General features: G+C 42.3%; 2 protein-coding genes and 1 long non-coding RNA gene across 3 annotated transcripts in view; 1 reads left to right on the forward strand and 2 right to left on the reverse strand.

Annotated features, from left to right (window-relative positions):
- The window catches only part of pdgfrl (platelet-derived growth factor receptor-like), an 8,749-nt gene extending 7,088 nt beyond the window's left edge, over positions 1–1,661 (reverse strand). Inside the window, exons 1-3 of the mRNA XM_032528197.1 lie at positions 1,397–1,661; positions 405–678; positions 168–319 (exon numbers count right to left, since the gene is read on the reverse strand). Coding sequence (XP_032384088.1) covers positions 168–319; positions 405–678; positions 1,397–1,451 — 481 coding nt within the window. The 5' untranslated portion in view covers positions 1,452–1,661. The remainder of the gene's footprint in view (positions 1–167; positions 320–404; positions 679–1,396) is intronic.
- A 3,932-nt stretch (positions 1,662–5,593) lies between these two features.
- On the forward strand, positions 5,594–19,930 carry LOC116696934 (uncharacterized). Its single transcript, XR_004333864.1, has 3 exons — positions 5,594–5,721; positions 15,867–15,876; positions 19,920–19,930. It is a non-coding gene; the product is annotated as an uncharacterized LOC116696934 (long non-coding RNA).
- Positions 5,707–16,932, reverse strand: slc7a2 (solute carrier family 7 member 2). Its single transcript, XM_032528196.1, has 12 exons — positions 16,676–16,932; positions 14,982–15,362; positions 14,742–14,897; positions 13,827–13,992; positions 13,495–13,631; positions 12,387–12,609; positions 11,245–11,384; positions 8,929–9,031; positions 8,235–8,446; positions 7,968–8,134; positions 7,635–7,743; positions 5,707–6,813 (listed from the first exon to the last, which is right to left on the reverse strand). The coding sequence occupies exons 2-12, from the start codon at positions 15,349–15,351 to the stop codon at positions 6,626–6,628; spliced, it is 1,971 nt and encodes a 656-aa protein (XP_032384087.1). The 5' UTR covers positions 15,352–15,362; positions 16,676–16,932; the 3' UTR covers positions 5,707–6,625.
- Positions 19,931–20,797: the final 867 nt, after the last annotated feature.

Genomic DNA, 20,797 nt, shown 5'->3' on the forward strand with positions numbered 1-20,797 from the left:
GGGGGGGGGGGGGGGTCTTCAGCAAAGGGCCGAGGTCGGAGTTGAACCTGGACCCGCTGCGTTGTGGAGTAAACCTCTATATATGGGCGCCCGCTCTAGCAACTGAGCTACCTGTGCACCCTTTTTAAAGAATTGTAATGTAAAGTGCTATGTATCCCATGAATCACCTGTGAAATAGATGTAGGAGACATAGGTGCGATCGTGGTCCCGCTCACACTCGGTGCCGTCACACACGATCACCCAGCAGCTGTAGGACCCTGTGTCGGCAGCAGAGGGCGACGTCAGGACCAGTTGGCTGTACTTGTCACTCTGCTTGATGCTGGAGGCGGGAAAACAAAAATATTAGACTTTCACATTCACATCAACACATAGCATGACACACAGCTGACGCGGGCTCCCAGAACCTGAGGCGTGAGTCGTTAAAGGTGTCCAGATAGGTGGGGTACGACCAGCCAATGGAATTGCCCTTGCAGCGCAACTCCATGTTCTTCCCAGGAGTCAGAGTTGAGGTCTGGCCCAGGCGCAGGAAGCGTCCCTTATCTAAAACCTGGGTCAACAGGGACTGGCCTTTCCCTACTCTATCTTTGGGTTTGGGGTGTCGGATCTTGACCCACTTCCCCGCTGGACGGATGCGGTTCTCCCCTACATCTTTTCTCTGCTTGACTTGCTGGCAGGCACCTGGATACACAGAGAGAGGACGGTGCATTAGAGGCAGGAGCAGAAATAATAAAGACAACAAAGATAAGTCACGTGTCACTGTCCTGTGCGAAAGACTCCAGACTCTTTGGGTTTCCCCAGCTGTGACAACAGTTACAGGAAGAGTAAAATCCTTATTACTGGCAGAAAATGTCCAGCACCCAGCTTCTCTTTCAGCTGTGTGCTCAGTGGGCACAGAACAAATAAACCATTAAAGACATGGAACAAACCACCAGTCCGTAGCGGGTTGGTTGTTTTAATCTTCCCTTCAGGATTAACAAGACCGCCAAGGAGGGTCAGCAGTAAAGGCCAGTTAATTAGAACCGCATGCTGCATGCTTTGGGTGCAGCTGGTTTGAGTTGGTCTGCAGAAATACTTTGCAAAAACTCACATAGCTCAACGCAAACTTTTACAATTGTCATGCGGTATTTCAAATTCAAATATAGCAGGGTAGTTGCGTTGTGCATCTGAAGGAAGACAAAATGACTAACAATTGATCACGTGATCAAGTCTTTGCCTTATGTGAACCAGATTTACTTCTTTGTAAATTCACCTCCTAGTCTACCCCCTTTACAGAGACTGGTGCCCCCGGCCGGTATTTACACAACCTCAGATTATCTAATCCTCCCACAACCCCCCAGGTTACACCCCAAGTTCTCATGATTCGCTTCAATCATGACTTGTCGAGACAAACACTCACCATTTTGGAGCTGCACCCAGGTCAGTGAGAGGCAAAGCACAACCCAGAGCTTCATGGTGATGGGGTGGTCTGCTTGGCGGGGCCTGGAGAGGTCGGGGGAGGTTCGGTGAGGGGCTCAGTCGGAACACTGCAGGCTCCAGCTGCCCTGTTTAGATTTGCAGCTCCATCCTCACAGACTGAGAGGAAAAAGGAAAATAACTCCAGAGCCCTTCTGTTTACTCCCTCTCCTCAGACCAAAAGAGCAGGAACCCAGACTCTAGAGCCCTCTGCTGGACCTGAGTGGGAATCCAGGATCGCTTCACAAGGTTTTAATCTGGAAACACTACGGTGAAGCAGGTTGTACTTTTCATTCATGCCAAATATGACTTGGAAGTGATTCCTTAAGTCCTGTATGTGTGCTCCACACTTCACCCAGGAATAGGAGAACACAACCAAGTCAACAGCTGTCCCAACATCCGAGACACAACTTCCGTCTCCGACTCCAGTGTTCCCCGGAGATAGAAGAAATACTCACTGAGAAATACTCGTTCAAATACTCTGGGTTTAATGTGGGTCACCAACCTCTGTGTGTCTGATGTTGTGTTGACACTGGGGAAGGCAAAAATAGAAAAAAGGCCAAATAAGACAATGTGATTGGGATGTTTATTTGCATCTAGTTCTATTTCTACATGAAAATGCATTCAGTGATAGGTTACTGTTGTTTGGAATATGGCAGCCTCTATTGTATGGTTCTATAACCCGTGCATTAATACTTACACCCAGACTTTTATAACCATAGAATAGAGAATAAAAAGGCTTTGTTGTCATTATGTGCAATACCTGTGCAACAAGATTGAAGCAACCCCTTTACAGTGTCAACCACTAAGCTATGGCTCTTTATATGATAGTGTTGATTTACACTTTATGTTTCAGAGTTATGGTACTCTATATGTCTACAAGAATTTGCAAGTGGTGGAAGGATGTGTGAATATGTTTTGGGGGTTTTAACGGGGTTGCCTATATGAATATAGTGGTGGAACGTAACTACATATAAATACAATTACTCAAGCACTGTACTGAGGTACAATTTTGAGGTTTTTTGTATTTGTGCGTTTTCATTTTCTCCACATTTCAGAAGGATATAGAGTACTTTTTACTACATTTATCTGACAACTAGAGTTTGCAGATGGAGACCCACAAACGTATCAGCTTATGAAATACACTTGTCAAAAATTACATCAGTTGTTCTGGCCTACAAAAAAAAAAACTGTGTTTGGTTGTCATTCAACTTTCTGATGTCTATGAGAGATGTATCCCACCTAAACGTCACAAATTTCATTTACATTTTTCTTTGTGGCCCAGAGAGGTAAAATCAACCAGCGTTTAGCAGAAAATTCCAAAAATAAAACATTTGTGAAGCAGAATTCGTTTTTTCATTAACCCTGGGGGCCCTGAGGCCATTTTTACAGTTTAATTTCCGTCTGGATTTATTTTATAAAAAAGCTTGTAAAACATCAACCCTGTTGTCTACAGTCAAGATATGAACATCATTTTTTTTAGGACAAACTGGGTTATTAGAATATTTGGGTTAAAGTGAGGTCCCTTGCATGTTAAAAATGGTTGTAGGGCCTTAAAGATTCCAGATATGTATCAATATCACAGACAGATGAGTAATACATAAGCCATTTTCCATTTTAAAACACTTCTCATATGTCTTGGGAGTCACACTGTGAAGAAATAATCATTATAACTTATACAGTTGACAAAATACATGCATTTTTTCCAAAAAAGTCAAGACGTTTTGCTCTCATGACATTTACTTATCCCAATAATAACATAATAATGTCATATTTATTGATATTACACCCACAGCAATGTTATACAAGCAAACATGTGTCTAAATAGTGCATCATTTGGCCTTCCATAGAGTAAATAGGCATTTTTGTCCCCTCTGGTCTTCCATACAAGAGGGGTGCCTTTATCTCCCATATATGGGCATGTACTTCCTGACAAATAGACAGGACAGACACAGAGCGGGAGACCAGAGATTAGACGAACGATTCAGCGGCAGAAATGAGCCAAAACGTGATGAATTATGGACATAAAGTGGACCAATCTTGGATATAACAGTGTGGATTTAAAGCCCAAAGAGGCTGAAGTTCCAGGCTGGATAGAAAATCCCCTGTAGAGGCTAGAAAGACGGGGAAAAGACGGGGTAAAGCCGAAAACGTCAGGATTTAAACGAAACCGAAAGTGAGTAAATCGCTCGTATGGTTCAAAAGTTATTAAACTATGAATCAGAGGTACTTTTTTACTCGTGGGCGAGTGTCTCGGGCTCAGAGGGTTTAACCATCACAAGACCCCTCACATCTATCTTATGACTCTTTGAAGGGGCCCAACCCTTAAGTTGGGAACCATTGAATTTATGTAACAGTAACCAGCTACCTCCACAAAATGCTGCTCACACACTGATGCATCACTGACCATCTGGCAGGTATGCGTTGGGTAACTGCTTCCACCACTGGACTGAACCAAATGTTCAGCAAAAAAAAAGAAAAAACAAAACAAAAAAAGACAGGCTTCTTCAGTATGTCCTTTCAAAATGGCCACATGGTGGCAACATCCACCTTCAGAGAGCTCTTCCATTCATGCTTGATTCGAACTTTTCACCAGATTTCATTGAGAGAGAGACACCAAACACGGTCTTACTGGAAAATACATTTATTGTGCGAGTCTGCAGTTGGTAACAAATGAAACTATCATGACATCATGGCTACTCCTATGTACTTTACATCCTGTAACCTCACTGGAAGACTCTACACTGTTAATGCAGAGGGTTCAGTGTCGTAGAATAGCTACCTTGCCTTACTCCTGCTGAGACTAGCTTCTGTATTTTGGCCAAAAGAAAATGAAATATTTTGCTGTGTGTAACGTAACATATCTGTGCAATACACCTGTGCATCTTATTTATTTACTTATTTTTTAATAATAACCGTGCACTTTAATATCTTTATAAGGGGTTGTCTTTAGGGGCCAAGGGCAATATGCATTTATATTTTTTGCAATTTAGGAATGCAATTTATTTATTTTTATTGGTACTTTTTACTAGTTTTGTGAAATTTTATTTATTTATAATGTAAATGCTTTGTGTGTCTTTTTAAACTCAACTTGACTCTGAGTAACTACTGCACAAGAGTTCCTATGTGTGAAAACACAAATGGCAAATAAAGTTCTTGATTCTTGATTCTGTATTTGTTCCACACACACACTGTTCATCACTCCCCAACGTCCTACAGCCTCAGTATTAAAGCGCGTACTGGCAGTGTAGCAGACAGGTTTCTACTTTTAACCCTCCTGGTGTCTTCAACCCCTTTCCAAAAAGTTTCTATATCAGAAATTTGGGTTTCTTTCAAACAGATTTTCCAAAATAGTAACATGGATGGTTCCCAACAACGCTCCTCACAAGTTAAATTGTTCCTGTCTTTTTTTTTCTTTTTTTTCTTTTTTTTTTACTTTTCTGTTTCCCTGTATCTGTCTTTTATGGTCTGTAAAGCGACCTTGAGTGCTTAGAAAGGCGCTGTTAAATAAAAATGTATTATTATTATTATTATTACTAAATAAATAATCAGTTCACTACTTTCATTGAATTTGGGTGTTTTTGGTCAATTTTATTGCATTTGGAGAAAAAATAATTGATAAAAGAAATTGTAAATAAAAGAGAAAAACGTCAATAAAAGTGCCCAAAATGTGAATAAAATGTCAAGTGAAGTGACAAAAATGTCAAAAAAGTGACAATTGTAAAAAAAAAAAAAAAAAGCTTTACAAATTTGGGGAAAAACCCACAACAATTTTAAAAGGCTCAGAAAAAGACAAAAAAAAAGTGACAAAATCATTGGAGGAAAAAGACAAAAGGGTCAAAAAAGACAACTATAACCTTGATAAAAGGTTTTCCATGTGAAATTTTGATTCGGAACAATTATTTTCCAGGTTGGCGGGAAGACAACACGAGGGTTAACTAGAGCTCACTGAGCCTTACAAGGGGGGGGGGGGCCTGAAGAGCTCAGAGGAAAGACTGTAGGCAGTGAATCTTCATGCAGGACAAGCCGGTTAGAAAGCAACACACTAAGACACTGAACACAAGAGAAGAAACCCAAAGTTCATCTAAATGATGTGGCAAGACAGACCTTTGTGTAAACACAGTAATACTTCAACTTTTATTTCATTGTTGTGCTTCTTGTCAGGTGGCAAAGTACTCCGCTTAAGAGAGAATCGTTTCACAAAGGTTCTATTAACAGCATGTCTGCAACTCTATCAAAATAGCACAATGTATCAGACAAAATAGAATAGTACTACTACTAAAAATACATTTGGAGTAAAGTTCCGTATCAAATAACAATCTTCATAATCAGATTGTAGCAGTTCATAGATAAAAACACACCCAAAACCAAAAAAAAAGTAACCCTGTCCTGGATAAAGCCACCACCACAGCTACAGCTACCTCAATAAGTACAGCAAAGATTGATATGAACTGTTACATAACACCCCCCCCAGCACTTACGACCTACTTCTATTAGAGTTGTAACACAAGTGCCGAGAAAACTATTTGAAATGTTGTACATTGGTCTAAAAGTGGCGGCGTCTTTAGGATGTTTTTATACATATAATCGCAATTTGCAAATAAACCAATTCGGCACAAAATATGATTTATGATTGACAGCATGTCTTCAACTAATGGTTGGTTCTCTTTCAGCATCCTACACTTCTGTCAAAGAAAATGGCTCTTAATAGCAATTGGTGCAATTAAATCTCATAATACTGTTGAATGGATAACACAGATTTCCAAGACTACTTTTCTTTTTTTTTTTTTGCTTAAAAATGCAACAATTAACAGAAAAGACTAAATGTGTGTCATGCAATAAAAACGTCCATAATGAAAGAGCGAGGTATTGCTGCAGTCTTGTATTGGCTGCAAAAGAAAAATGAACATCAGCCTCCAGTGTGTTACCTGTCCTTTCAATTCTGCCTCCATGCTGTCCTTAAAGCGCAATGGGACCTAACAGGATGTGGATCCGTCACCGTGACGGAGCGGCTCCCTATCGTGTGGCCGCTGATTCAGAGTCCTGACGCTGCCTTTGCGGGCAGAGTGTGTTTGTGACTGACGCACACGTGGCGGAGCTGTGTGAACAGGTGCATCAAGGCAGAGCTGCTGGGTGCTTTTATGCATCTGTCGCCTCACTGCGTCTTTCGCTCTTAACACCGGCTGGTCTTTTCTGGACAAATCAAACTGTCCCGGTCTTTCCCCACTGCGCCCACACCGACCGGCTTCTCCCCGCCTGTCTTGTCGTGTTTCTGGGTGCTGCTGCTGGTCGAAGGACCCTGGAGTTCCCGCTGGCGCTCCACACTGTGCCACATGCCGTAGCCAAAGTAGATCAGGAAGCCTGAGAAGGGTGTTGAAGGAGATATGAGATACTTAAAGAAACACTGGCTAAGGCATGACATCTTAGAGGGGGAAGTTTAGGGCTTGACTAAATAAATTCTTAGTTGACCAACACTCATAATCAATAAGTTAATTTAATTGACAGATCTGTGCGCTTTGAGTGACCAGAAAAGCGCAATACGATTGCAGTCCATCTGCCATTCATAAAACTAAGTTTCAAAGAATAAATTAGCAAAATAATTACTAATTGACTTTAAAAATCGTAGTCGACTAACTGACTGCGCTACTAAAGTTCGACACATGTTTTTTAGATGAGAACATCTCATGTGTTCACTGGATATGAAGCCATAGACAGGTTAGTTTAGTTAGTTTAGCTTAGCTCGTCTGAAACACAAAATCCATCTAGCAGTACATCTAAAACTCATTAATGAAAATGTTAAATATTGTATGTTTGTTTAATCTGTAGAAAAACCAGAAAAAGTGTGAAGGAACTAGGTGCTGACCTACTTATAAGCGAGGAGCAGTGACTTCTTTAAGTCTCCCATGGTTGCCTGGCAACCTAGGGGTTACGACATGACGCCAGGAAGCCACTTCTCCCGGTAGAGACAGAGTACCTTTCCCCATTTCCTTTCCATATGCTAAGCTAAGCTAACCATCTCTGCTTTAGATTCATATTTAACATACATGAGTGTGGTAGGGATCTTCTCATCTAAACCCCACATTGTATGATATATATTATGTATATTTCCCAAAATGTCAAGCCACTCGTCTACATGTTCCCAATGGGTTAAATGTTTGGACCAGTAGTTAAAAGACACTCACCCACAGCCATCCACACGGAGAAGCGTATCCAGGTATCTCCACTCAGCTGAACCATGAGGTAAATATTGACGAATATGCTCAGAATGGGCAGAAAGGGCAGAAGGGGAACCTGTGACGGGAGCAAGCAGAAGAATCCACCCTCACTGTCGTTGCATCGGATCAGTCTCATCCCATAATGCAGGACTTGGCATGAAAAGTGTTGGGTCTTTGTATATTATAGAGTATGGTCTAAACCTACTTCATCTATAAAGTGTCCTGATTTAACTCCTGTTCTGATTTGACACTATAAATAGAATTGAATTGAAATTGAGTTGTTATTGAGCTGCCACGCACCATGAAGGAGACCTTGGTGCTGGTCTGAGGCTGTCGGCAGACCATGAAGACGCAGCCGCTGAAGACAAGGAGACACGCGGACAGCGATGCCAGGATCCACACCTCCATACCAAGGATGGAGTAGATGTGGTACGTGGTGAGATAGCTGACCACGCACACTACCAGCACTGGGGTTTAAAAAAACACACACACACACACACACACACACTTAATTTGGACGTCTTTTGTCCCATAAAGAAAAAAAAGATTTTAATCCGTCCCGCTTACCTAGGACACAGACGGACATGTTGACCACACTGGAGGAATGCTCAGAAGGTGAAGCAGGAGGGTGCAGGACAGTCTGCAGGGTGGAGCTGCCACCCTTCAACATGTTCAGGTGGGACTCCGACTCGGTCAGTTCAGACTCCCCCTCCACAGAGGACAGGTAGTCCCTCTCGCCGGTGCCCGCCCGCCGCTCTAGGGCCCCATCTGGCTGGTACCTGGACCGCAGAGGCACCAAGGATTAAAGATCATAAATCTGCATTTCACAACAGCAACATGTTGTTTTAGTGTCTATGAACACTACTCTTTATACAGCCACAAAACCCCTGTCATTGCGAAATAGTTTAGGGTGGTTTGGTTTTACTTCACAAAACAACTGGGGCCTGTAAATAAAGTAGTTTAAATCAGGGAGCGAACACTGGGTCTGTGTTTACTGCGTCTGTGGTGATGAGTCACCTCGGTGCAACGGGCAGAAGGGTACGGCAGGTCCAGGGTTCTGAAAGTAAGTACGGGAACATAAATAAACACCTCCTTTCACTCAAGCCACCGCTTCACATTGCTACAATGGGAGCTTTCACGGCTCTTACATCACCAGAGTGATGCAATCACACAAGGCACATGTTACACCAACGGGGCCTGTGGGCTTTTAGGAAAGCTCTGAGGGAAGCTGTTTCGCAATGCTATTTACAAATGTACCCACCTCAGAATCAGAACACACACAGCAACCAGCGAGTAGGCCAGCAGAGTTCCAATGGACATCATGTCCACCAGCGCTTTTAGGTCAAACAGGAAGGCCATGATGGCTGTAGCAAGCAAAACAAAATAAAAAAATCATGCAATTACCATAAAGACTTTCCCTTTTACAAAAAACATGTATGCAATGATGATCACCACTGATTACTGGAGCAATTATTCTCACAAAATACACTAAAACATTTACACCCACACCAATAATAATTGCAATTATAAAAAGAAAAGCTGTTTTCTTCAGATGCATCATCACACAAATGCACATGAACACGAACAGATGCAAAGAAAACTTCATGCAGACATGTTTTCACAATAAAAAAAGACTTTTCATGGGAATCTCCATTACGAGTGATGTTTGATGTGAGATACACTGTGGTGTATCCTCTCTTGTATCTCAGCCCCAGACTCCCGTACGGAGCTGATCTCAGCAGCCTAGGTCCAGACACAAGGTGGTGGTATGTCCGCTGTCTTCACAATATTATAATTAAAACAAAAACAACAAAGGAAGCTCCCCTGCCCAGTTCTACCAGTTGCACAGTACATGCGCTGTGCTCTGGGAGAGTTGGTGTGCTGCGGGCCCCCCCCAGGGTCCACATCTGCCACTTATGCAACCACATGCCTCACCGTATTGTAAGCTTTAGAAGACGTTTGTAACAATGTATGAGCACCACATCAGTCCCCAAAGGCCAGCTGTCCTTCTGGATCTGTGTTAACGGACCGACCTTCTGGTCTGAAAAGTGAAGTGAATGTGGAAGTCCTTAAACCTGCATTCTAAGGTCGTGGCGTCGGCGTCTTTGGCGAGCAGAAGCTCGAGTGAAGATAATTATCTCTTCTGAAGAGTTCATCACGTTTTTATAATCTTCCTTGACTACGGAAGCCTTGTGGAGGAGGGGTGGGGAGCATGTGCACAATCACGGAAGGCTTGTGTCATGCGGACGCAACAACAGTGTTGTTGTCATTATGCACTATAGCTTTGAAATAGTGATGAATGATCATGAACCGTGACGTTCTCCAATGCGGTGACCATCTTCTCTAAGAAGAGAGAGCTTTTTTGTATAGATTTTAACAGCAAACGTGTACAGTTGGTTTTCCTGTAACAATTCCTTAAATTAGGGAGGCACCAATACCATGGTTGCACCTCTCGATGTAGTCCTGCTCCACGTCCTGGGATGCCCAGTTACATCCTGCTATGTCCTGCAGCGCCCTGCTATGCCATGAACTACTACAAACCACAAGTTCTAGTCACTGTTCCATTATCTTTTATTGTGACTGTTATTGCCACTATTCATCATACCCCCCAACCTGGGTCTGTCCCAGGTTTCTTCCTAAAAAGGAGTTTTTCCTTACCACTGAACTGTGGGGTCCTTGTAAATCAGAGAGTGTGGTCTAGACCTACTCTATCTGTAAAGTGTCTTGAGATAACTCTTGCTATGAATTGATACTATAAGTAAAATTGAACTGAATTGAATTCTTAATCAACAATTTAATGACATGGAAGTAGATTCAAAGGAATAATTTGACACTTTGGGAAATTCGCTTATTCGCTTTCTTGGCAAGAGTTACACGAGAAAGCACTTGTAGTGACAGTAGCGTTACTGTCCCGTAGCTTATTCTCTGTTTTTCTATTCAGCAAAGTGACTAAAAGCCAACCGGACTGAAGTGGTGAACACAGATAATGTCTATGAACGTATCAGCCTTTACAATGTGTCTAATGTTTTCTCACATGCTTTTGGAAACACCATCATTTAACACTTTAACATGCAGGAACCGGCAGCACCAACATGCATAGATTAAAAGCAAACAAACAAGTCCACAATACAACCCCATGATATGCGAGTCCTTGTCTCGGGAGCTTACCCGCAGTGGTACCTGCCGCCATGGTGGCAGCTACAGGAGACTGCCGCTTACTCACTTTGGACATAAAACTGAACAAAATTCCATCTCGTGCCATGGCAAAGAGAATGCGTGGCAGAGGAAACATGGAACCCAACAGGCTAGGGAGAAGAGGGTTCATGGTTAAGTTGAGGGCATTCTGGGAAAGAAAACATGACACCTACACAACTGTGAAAGAACAACATGTGTACATTGAGGGAAAACCTCCTACACTCTGGGAAATTTAGAAAAGGAAGTTGATAGAGGGCGGGTCAATTTGGGGAAGACAAAAAAAAAACAAGCAAGTGTCTGCATATTTGACTGTGTCTTTCACAGTTGTTTGGTGGAGAAAGATTAGCAGGAGTAATAGCACTGGACTCTCCCCGGCTCTCACCTGCTACTACACCGGATGTCATAGTGGCAATAAGTGGGGTCCTCGTCTTAGGATTGATTCGGGCTAAGACTTTGAAAAGCACCCCATCCTGTGCCATAGCATAGATTACACGAGGCATGGGGAAAATGGAGCCCAGCAGACTGCATGAGACAGCAGAGACATGCAAGACCAACACGTTAGTCAAAAGTCCCAATCACAGACACACACACACAGACACACACAGACACACACACACAAATGTACACCAACAATCACATTATCAAAGCTTCAGAGCATGATTAAAGTCAATAAATGTCTTTCTTTCCTGTTTCCTGGCATAATGTATTGCATATTGTATTCAATCTATTGTATTACAATCTATTGTATTCCATAGATTAATTAAATCTATGGAATACATTAGATTGTACCTGCTTTGGACAGACCAATCACATATCACTAGTGTCTTTAGACAGTTAAATTTGAATGTTTGAAAACAGGTTTTTAGTGGTTTTTATCGGTTTTGAGAACCAGTTTGGAGTCGGATTTGCATGGTGTTCAGGTGCCCTTGAGCAAATGCATTTCCCAAGAGGGTAAACATTTAGTTCAACCACATAAAAGCACCCCAGTGTGTGCCAAAGGGATTTTACAACTGGTAGCAGTTGTGAAAACAACTCCCAAAGGACAGACTCTAAAGGAACAGCCTAAACGCCAATTGACTGACTTATCCATAACTGTATTGTTTTGAGTCAAATATGATAATATGCACATGATTGCAGAACATGGGATAAAATGGGCACTGACATCCACCAGTTCTTTTTGATGGAAAACTAAAAAAATCAAACCTTCAGGAAAGAAAGACAGAATTAAGCCAAACCACTTTATTGTTTATAGACAAAATATCCCACCTTATTTATGATACTTTAATTAAAAACAGTATATCACAAACACATGCAGGTCTCTGAAAATAGAGAGCATCAAGCACCGCGCCCATTATGTCCCGTTAAGCAATAGGAATTAAACCAATTATAAGACAGATAGACGAAGATACTATGTGGTGAGAGCTTTTCACCATTGTCACCCATATAGAGCATGCAGATGGATCAGAAATTAAAGTCATAATCAATTCTGCTGACTTATTTCACCAAAGGAAAAGCAGTGGTTACCTGGTGGAGAGGGCACACAGTGAACCTGCAGCGACCACGTATTTTGCAGGGCCCCAGCCCACATACTCAAAGGCCATGGGCAGCGGGCTCTTCTCGTCCAGCAGGTAGTAGGGCATCATCAGCGTGAGTGCGGCAGACACGCCAAAGTACGCCAGGAAGCACACGGTCAGTGACACCACGATGCCGATGGGAATGGCTCTCTGAGGGTTCTTCACCTCCTCGCCTGTCACACACAGATACACAAATATCTTTGTGTTGAGCCAGTGGCGGAGTGATGGCGTGGCCTCTCAAAATGAACCATTCAGGGTTTGAAAATAACTTCCACTTTGTGTCATTTACCCTCAGTCTCTGACTGAACTAATTACAGAGCTAAAGCTCTATTGATTTCTATTGATTTCTCATTCTTCTTTATGTATTTGTGAAGCACTTTGGTGCAAACTTGTTTGCTTTTAAAATGGTACATAAATAAGATAAACTTGGTATATAAATGAAATACATTTTAGAGCCACTCAATCACCATGAACTGTTTTTAATGTTCTATCAGACTATAACGACTCGAGAGTCTGCTCTTGAGACTGCACTAATTTTTGAGACAATTAGGGCAGGATTCAGGATTTGGGACAACTGCTTGGATTCTGGGACTGTCCCAAATCTTTCAGAATTTCTGGTCACCCTAGTTTAGTTCCTTGAAGTCAACAGTCGCAGCGCTGCCTGGAAGTCGACGTTGGGGGCTTAAAACACCACGTGGCATTTTTTTTAAGACGAGCAGTACTGTTTACATCAAATTCCTACCCTACATCTGTTATGTAACTTACAAACAGATCATCAGAAAATGTTTGCCTCTCTTCAGGTGGCAGGAGTGAAAATGAGTCATCCTCAACATGTGTTGAAGTCTGTTGGAGAACAATCAGATATAAATAGGATGCTGGCTCTACACTCTTCTTCTTCTTTTTCTTGGCAACTGTCCTGTTTCTCCCAAATGATGTACAGATTTGTACTATTACCAAATAGCCTGAAAAATAGTGCAAATAGCAGCAGTAATTTTAGCATGCCCATAGACCCCCCCCCCCTCTAAGTTTGGGCTGAGCCTTGAATGTTTTTGGCTCACCTGTAGTCGCAATACAGTCAAATCCAACAAAAGCGTAAAAGCAGGTGGCAGCCCCCGCTAAGGTCCCACTGAAGCCGTAGGGCATGAATCCTCCAACGCCATAATCACTGCTCACGTTGGCCGTCAACGTCAAGTTCCTGAAACATAAAAAGAAATGAGGAGACGTTTGACCACTGCTGGCCTGTGTGTGCGACTTCGTAGCACCGCATTAACCCAAACCAGCCAGACTAACAGTACTTTTGACAGTTACGTTGTGCATGTTTATTAGGAAACAGATTTGCTTTAATGGGCTTTACAAGCATATTACTGTTATGGTTATATGAATACATTACCTTGTAACTATGGTGACATTTATAAGGGATTCTTCAGTTATCTTCCAGTTGTGTGTGTCTCCTTTGACGAAGCCGGAGATGATGACGAACAAGAGCACGAGCACGTTGACTGACGTGAAGACTTTATTGACCCAGGCTGATTCCTTCACGCCAAAGGACAGGAGTCCTAAGATGAGCAAATGGACAATAGAGTTCATAACACTACTTTGACATTTGTTGTAGTTTGACTGAAATGCCACCAATGCTTCAATCTATATTTTACTTGTCAAGTGGTTGCAATGTGTGTCATCGCTCTAACTCATTGATAATATCATCGAGTTGTCCCACTTAACCCAAAAAACCTAATACGTTTTTAAAAATACACCGGCACTTAATGCATTTTAAACAGCTTTCATATGAACAAGAGGTCTGCAGTTCTGAGGCTTCACAGTGAGAATCATTGTATTGACAGGCCAATGGATGCACATAATGACATTTTAAGTTGGAGCTGGAGGGTCAGAAAGGTGGAATTTAATGTCCAGTTGAAATCCCTGGATTTTCATGAATGTGACCACAGGAAATGAAAATGGAGTGCTCCAAGTCATAAACAGCTAGTGACAATTCTAAACCCTCCTCAGTGACCTGAAGTTGTAATCACGCTGTAGTTGCACTGAGCAGTTCCCAGATGTGATTGAGTGTGACTGTGGGAAAGCGAAGCAGTGTCCTGCTGAAGACGGGCAGGATGATCAGGGAGTTTTGAAAACAGAAGGTGGGGAATGTGGTCTGCCGTATAAAGCCCTTTTCACACAGAGAGCTGCCATCTCTTCATCGGATTATTCCAGCTGTGGCTCATGAAAGATGGCTGGTGCACCAATCGTAATTTCCGTTTCTGTTATTATTGGCTTTAGGATTATGAGACTTGATATGCTGTCTTACCAGAAAGCAGCAGTATCAGGCAGACGGCAAAGAAGTCAGGGTACTGAGCCAAGCCAGGAGAGTTCATTCTGAAGTAGGTCTTACAGAATACCTCTATGTGTCCTCCTATGATTTCATCAAATGTGCCACTCCAAGCCCTGGCAACTGAGGAGGTACCTGTGATAAAGAAAAAAACAGAAACCATGAAGAATCAGCATCTTCTTTAAATAACAAGTGATTCAAAGACTGTCCCTAACTCACCAATTACATAGGAGAGAATGAGGTTCCAACCCGTGATGAAGGCCCAGATCTCTCCTACAGTCACATAGCTATAAAGATAAGCAGAGCCGGTCTTGGGGACGCGTGCGCCAAACTCAGCGTAGCACAGGCCGGCCATGACCGAGGCTAGGGCGGCAATTAAGAAGGAGATGACTATGCTGGGGCCTGAGTCGCCCTTTGCGACCTCGCCGGCCAGGACGTAGACGCCGGCACCCAGAGTGCTGCCAACTCCTAGGGCGATGAGGTCGACGGTTCCTAGGCAGCGGCACAGCTTTGAGTCCTCCAGGCTGCTCATGTCGACCACTTTCCTGCGCACCAGGGAGCGGCTGAAGGACAGAACCTGCTCCAACATGTTGACACCTGCTGACAGAGGGAAAGAGATAAGAAAAGACTGAAAATACCTGTGCAAGCGTAGGTCTGACCCAAGTTTTGCGTCTAGACAGGCGGCCTTGAACTTAAATGACGATTTAATGCTTAATGAAATTCATGTTCTTTGGTATAAGTGGATATTTTTGATTGGATTAATCAAAAGGTGTATTTGGATAAATGTGTGTACAAAAGATATAATTTTATCTCACTCAATCAGTACTATTATTCTTTCTCTAAGCATCAATATTTGCACAAAAAATGTTATTATTCAGTAGAAGGTGCAAGAATTGTCAAACCGGTTCAACTCCACCCCATTTCATTTAAAACAGCGCTTACAGTTTGTTCTCTAGAAAGAAAAAAATGCTGAAATGTCAGTATTGCATAACATGTGTGGATCAACTAAAGTTGGAATTAGGACTGTTGGGAGTTAACTCTAAAAACTATGGCGTGCATTTTAAGAACGCTACCAAGGGCTCCAGCATGGTAAAGTCCAATCAGTACAGTAAGAGTCCCATTAAAATCCATTGTTTGGGGTTATGGTGCAGATCTAAGTACTCAAAGAGCTGCATTCATAAAGGGACCATGAATGCACCAGGAGAACACAACAAAGGCATTCCAGTATCTCTCTTTACTAATTACTTTTATAAAAAAAGGGGCACAAAAAGAAGCTACGTCGTTTTTGTGTTCATTGCCTTGCATGTAAAATGTCTCTTTTCATTAGTGAGATTGCTGACGGATCCTGCCTAACATGTCTGCATGAATACAAATAAATGAGGAATGGAATATGCCCTCCAGTGAATAGTTTCTAGCTTGCTTTTGAAGTGCAAGCTTCTTCTTGGAACCAAAACTTTGATTATCATGACCGTAAATGAACACTGACGACCGTCCAAATATGCATTGACCTCGAATTAAGTGCGGTGGAAATGAGTTTTAGGTTGTGACAGCTCATTAACATTACAATGTGGGCTGGAATACAGTGCCTCCAAGAATACAGTGAATGAGAAAGTGAAGACGACAACCACACTTTCAACTTTGCTTTGGAAACTGATAATACAAATTACAGTAATTTATACTGTCAGGTAAGATATAACCTGCACCATTATTCCATACATGCATGTGTGTTTTACATTGTACAGTGACAGCAACATCTGGGTCATATCTTAAACTGAACACATGTTGAATTTCTTTGCAAAGACTATCGGTTCACAAACAGCTCACAGCTACAATAGGTTTGACTATTAAATTCCAGCTTTAGTTATTCTAAATACATGCACAAACAGTGTATTTCATTAGAGACATGCACCTACCTGTTGGAATGACACTGCGTGGATATGAAGGGTTTAGGTTCAGACACCAAAAAAACGAAGAAGTGTCAGTGCGTTTTTTTCCAGCATGCACAGCAGATCAGCTGCACAGGAAGCGCAGGTAAAAAAGTCAAATAAGATCCACTGCTCCCATGAACTGCTGCCTCCAAATTCTGCTTCAGCACTGTGCTCAACACCTATTCATATGCTGGTATGTACACTGAGCAGAGCAGTACTTTTTACGCCTCCTCTCAGAGTTTCTTCATAGGATCTGCCCTTGCATTGCCCCTAGACTCCAGCCTCCAGTCCCACCGCTGCCAGGGGAGTGACGTCCCCTGAGCAGGGAGGCAAGGGGGGAGGAGGGGGCCCCGGGGAATTAGAATGGGGGGTGGTTTCACCACCGTGCTTGAGGTTTGGAGGAGTGTAACTCAGTGGAGACAACATTGCACCATGGGCTCACACACAGCTGGGCAGAGAGGAGAAAGGGAGAAATCTAGATGGTCAAATTTGTAACTTGTAATGCACACAGATCCCAGCTGCCCAGATGCTTACTGACTACTGATAAATGGTTAGGCAACTGGCGATGACAAACATTGAGGCAGACACTTGTGTTTACCCAGTGCAGCCCACAAGAGTGCTGCTAAAAGCATGGGTGCTGATTGGTCAATGAAGGGTGGATGAACTATGGTACCGGGAGGTTAAGTCCTCCTAATGGAAGACAGGTATTGCTCCATGTTCCCTGAGCTATTGGACCCATGGATATTACAAAATCAACAACCCAGTTCCCTTTGGTGTACCGCCAAAAGCCTGGCATAGCTACGGCAACTTCAGTTGGTTTGAGCTCTTGGAGAAAAGAAAAGAAAAAGGCACATTTTCCCATCAAACACTGACTGCGAATTACAACTAAGTTTTTACAGTGGAGAGAATGTCTGCCAAGACCAGCTCAAACCAGCTTAAGACCTCAGTGGGAAGGTGGCAGCTGGCATGACAACAGCCAACTCTCTCTGAGTTTGTCCATCCAGCCAAGCAGTCAAATATCATGGCCCACCGCGCACCAAACCTTGGCTGCAGGGTTGATTATCTGACCTGCATGCTGATGGGAAAGCCAACGTAAGCGGTGGAACGGATGGAGACACTACTGTTAATGCTGGCTGTCTTCAACACTCACACATTGATCTACAAAACGATTTAACACACATACAGCCAAAAGTCTGCACTAACAAGACAATTTGGCCCCCATTAAATGAAAGAAGAGCATGAAACCGGGAAACGGGGATTTTCTAAAATGTCCTGTGACTTTAAGCGTATTTTGCTATTTACAAAGTAGTGCTGTGCGCTTAGTAACACAACGCAATAGATCATTGAAGCTAGTGAATAACATGAATGCATCTTGAAATATTCATTGACAAACATAATAAACATAATCATGAACCCGTATTCATTACTGGATAGTGGGACTATCTGGAAGCACTTTTTTTATATATGATACATTTCTGTAGCAAATGTCCAATAAACATTTCTGAAAACAAATCAGGATTACACAATTTGCCTTTAGGGCATCACAATAAATCACAATATCACCTTGCACAATAGCCACAGGTTTTACATTTATCTGTTACATAACAGATGTAGGGTAGGTTTTCTTGTTAGTTGAAAGAGAAACTAACAAAAAAACTGGATTTTAAACTCTATCGTGCCTTTTGTGATCAGTTCAATGTTCAATAAAAATAATGTTTCTTATAATTCAACAAGCAATGTGTTGTATTTTAGCATGACACTGAAAGCAGTGTAATGCAGTACCACTCGCCTCTACATACAACATGGACAAACCAGAACTGAGTTCACTTTAATATGTGCGATTTATCAAGTCAATTCTTATCGCGGTATTCAACAATGCTATTACTTATTGCATCATTTTTTTCATATCTTGCAGCATGATTTTCCATGATATCCTCATTTTCATGATATCCTCATTGTCATGTTTTTATTCATGCACTGTAACCATGGAAAGGTTGGAAAGGAGTCACTGGCTCACCGTATCTTATTGTTGACATGCGCTAATTCTGTGAAGCCAATTGAATGCATTTGCCCTCCGATGGCTGAGTGACCTAGCTTCAAAATTGTGCATTTGGTCAACAGATTGAGTGGTGTTTGTCTTGCGGACACCGGGACTGTTCGCTCCAGTTAACACTGGTGTCACCAGGAAATGTTAAAGTGAACAATTACTGATAAGGCACACAACAGCTCTGACAGAAATTTCTAAAACAGCCGTCTTTGGGGCAGGAAGACACTCAGACCTCATTTTGACAAGACTGTAACCAGCTTATGTGGATGTACCGAAGTCAATTTAAAAAAACGGCATCACAGATAAGGATTCAGTGTAGTTTACTGGGGAAAATGTACAAAATAGAGGATAAACATAGGTTAGAAATTAGTTCAGGGGGCCAGTATTAGTTATTAAACGTTAAATCTACAGTAATGTAAAGGCACAACGTCTCTTCATTTTACATTTTAAGAACAATCTGGGTCTGAAGCCTGAAGACATTACCTGTTTACCTTAATACTCTTTTTATTAGGTAGGGGGACAGAGTATTATTCATGAATGTATTCATCCTCACTGAAGTCTCCCTCTCCCTGTGCCGCTTAAAGTGATTTCCTGTATCTATCTAGGTCAGCGTACAAGCCTTGTATGCAGTACAGCATTCATAGGTTTTTGTGTAGTGGGTCTTAAAAAAAACTACTGCAACTTCCCTGGTTTAGGAACCTACACTGGCCAAAAGTTTGGATGTGAGTCAAGGTACAATCATCATCATATTGAGTGGCATCAATTTTTTGTTTCAACACATTTGGCTGGAGAAAACAGATCCCTTAAATGTGATCTGTGATGTTCAAGAATGGCCTGCGGGTCAATTGTGGCCCCAAGCTGACTTTATTCCAAGTCCCTGGGGAGTTTCAAAAAATGAATTCCACACTGGGAGGATAAAATGTGGGTTAAAGTGAAACTGCCTGATATGCATGAAGGACTTCAGTTTTTTTTTTTAAAACCCCTAAATAAATATTTGGTTTAAAGCCGTCCCTCTGCACTATCACGATCATTTCACATCTTTATTTGGCCTTTTATATGAGGCAACTACACCTACTAGACAAGTACCAGTGATAACACAGATATCAACCATGAACTAACTCATCAAGGCTGGATGGTTTCAATTAGTATGCACATTACATGATCGGTCATCTAAACAGGAAGTGTTATCTGATCCATATGATATAATCAGAACTGAATTGGTTTTTATAGTCATTGGACAATTAAGCTTTTTTGGTACCTTACACATGAATGCAGCACAGTACAGTAGGAGTGCAGCGAGGCTGTCAGGCATCAGTAAGTCAATCCCTTCTGCTTAGTTTAACTAACTGCTTTTATTGTTTTTTTTCTGTCTACAGTCCTGCAACAGATGGCTACTCTGCTCATTGGTGTGCAAAATACTACTCAATCTAAAAATACATTTCAAGTTTGGTAGGACTTGCCAAAACAAGAAAACGTTAGAAGTTAGTGTGTGCATGTGGATATCATATTGGATCCATCTGTGTTTGCACTGGGGAGCTTCTCAAAATAGCTTCACACTCTGTTTAACAGTGCAACAACCACTTAAGCAAACTCAGGATATTTTATGCTAAGTGCCAGAATGTGCAATCCTGTATCCAATAGAGGTAGCCTTTAAATAGCACTTTATACCCAAGAGACAGCGAGATCCTCATTCAGGCAGGTGTCGGAAAGGTGCTGGACAGTTGTCAGAACAGTGGCACCGCAGTGGCAGATGCCAGGACAGAGGCAAGCCAGAGTCACTCCCTCAGCAGTCAGGGGCGTCGGACTGGGGAGGGGGGGGGGGAATGGGACTCATGTTAGGAGGGCCCAAAAAGATGCTAGAATGAATAGCTGTGGATGCAGAGAGGGGCCCATAGGAAATGCCTTTCCACAGGGTGCAAATACATTAGGTCCCCTAATGTTGTATCTGAAATCTCTTTTCCAAAATCCAGTCTTGGTGCAGAATTACAGCCACTAGAGCCAGTCCCAAAATAAGCTTTCCTTAGTATGTGCCATTTCTGAGTCTGTAGCTTTCGAGAAGG

The sequence above is a fragment of the Etheostoma spectabile genome, chromosome 10 (genome assembly GCF_008692095.1).
Source record: "Etheostoma spectabile isolate EspeVRDwgs_2016 chromosome 10, UIUC_Espe_1.0, whole genome shotgun sequence".
Classification (NCBI taxonomy): Eukaryota; Metazoa; Chordata; class Actinopteri; order Perciformes; family Percidae; genus Etheostoma; species Etheostoma spectabile.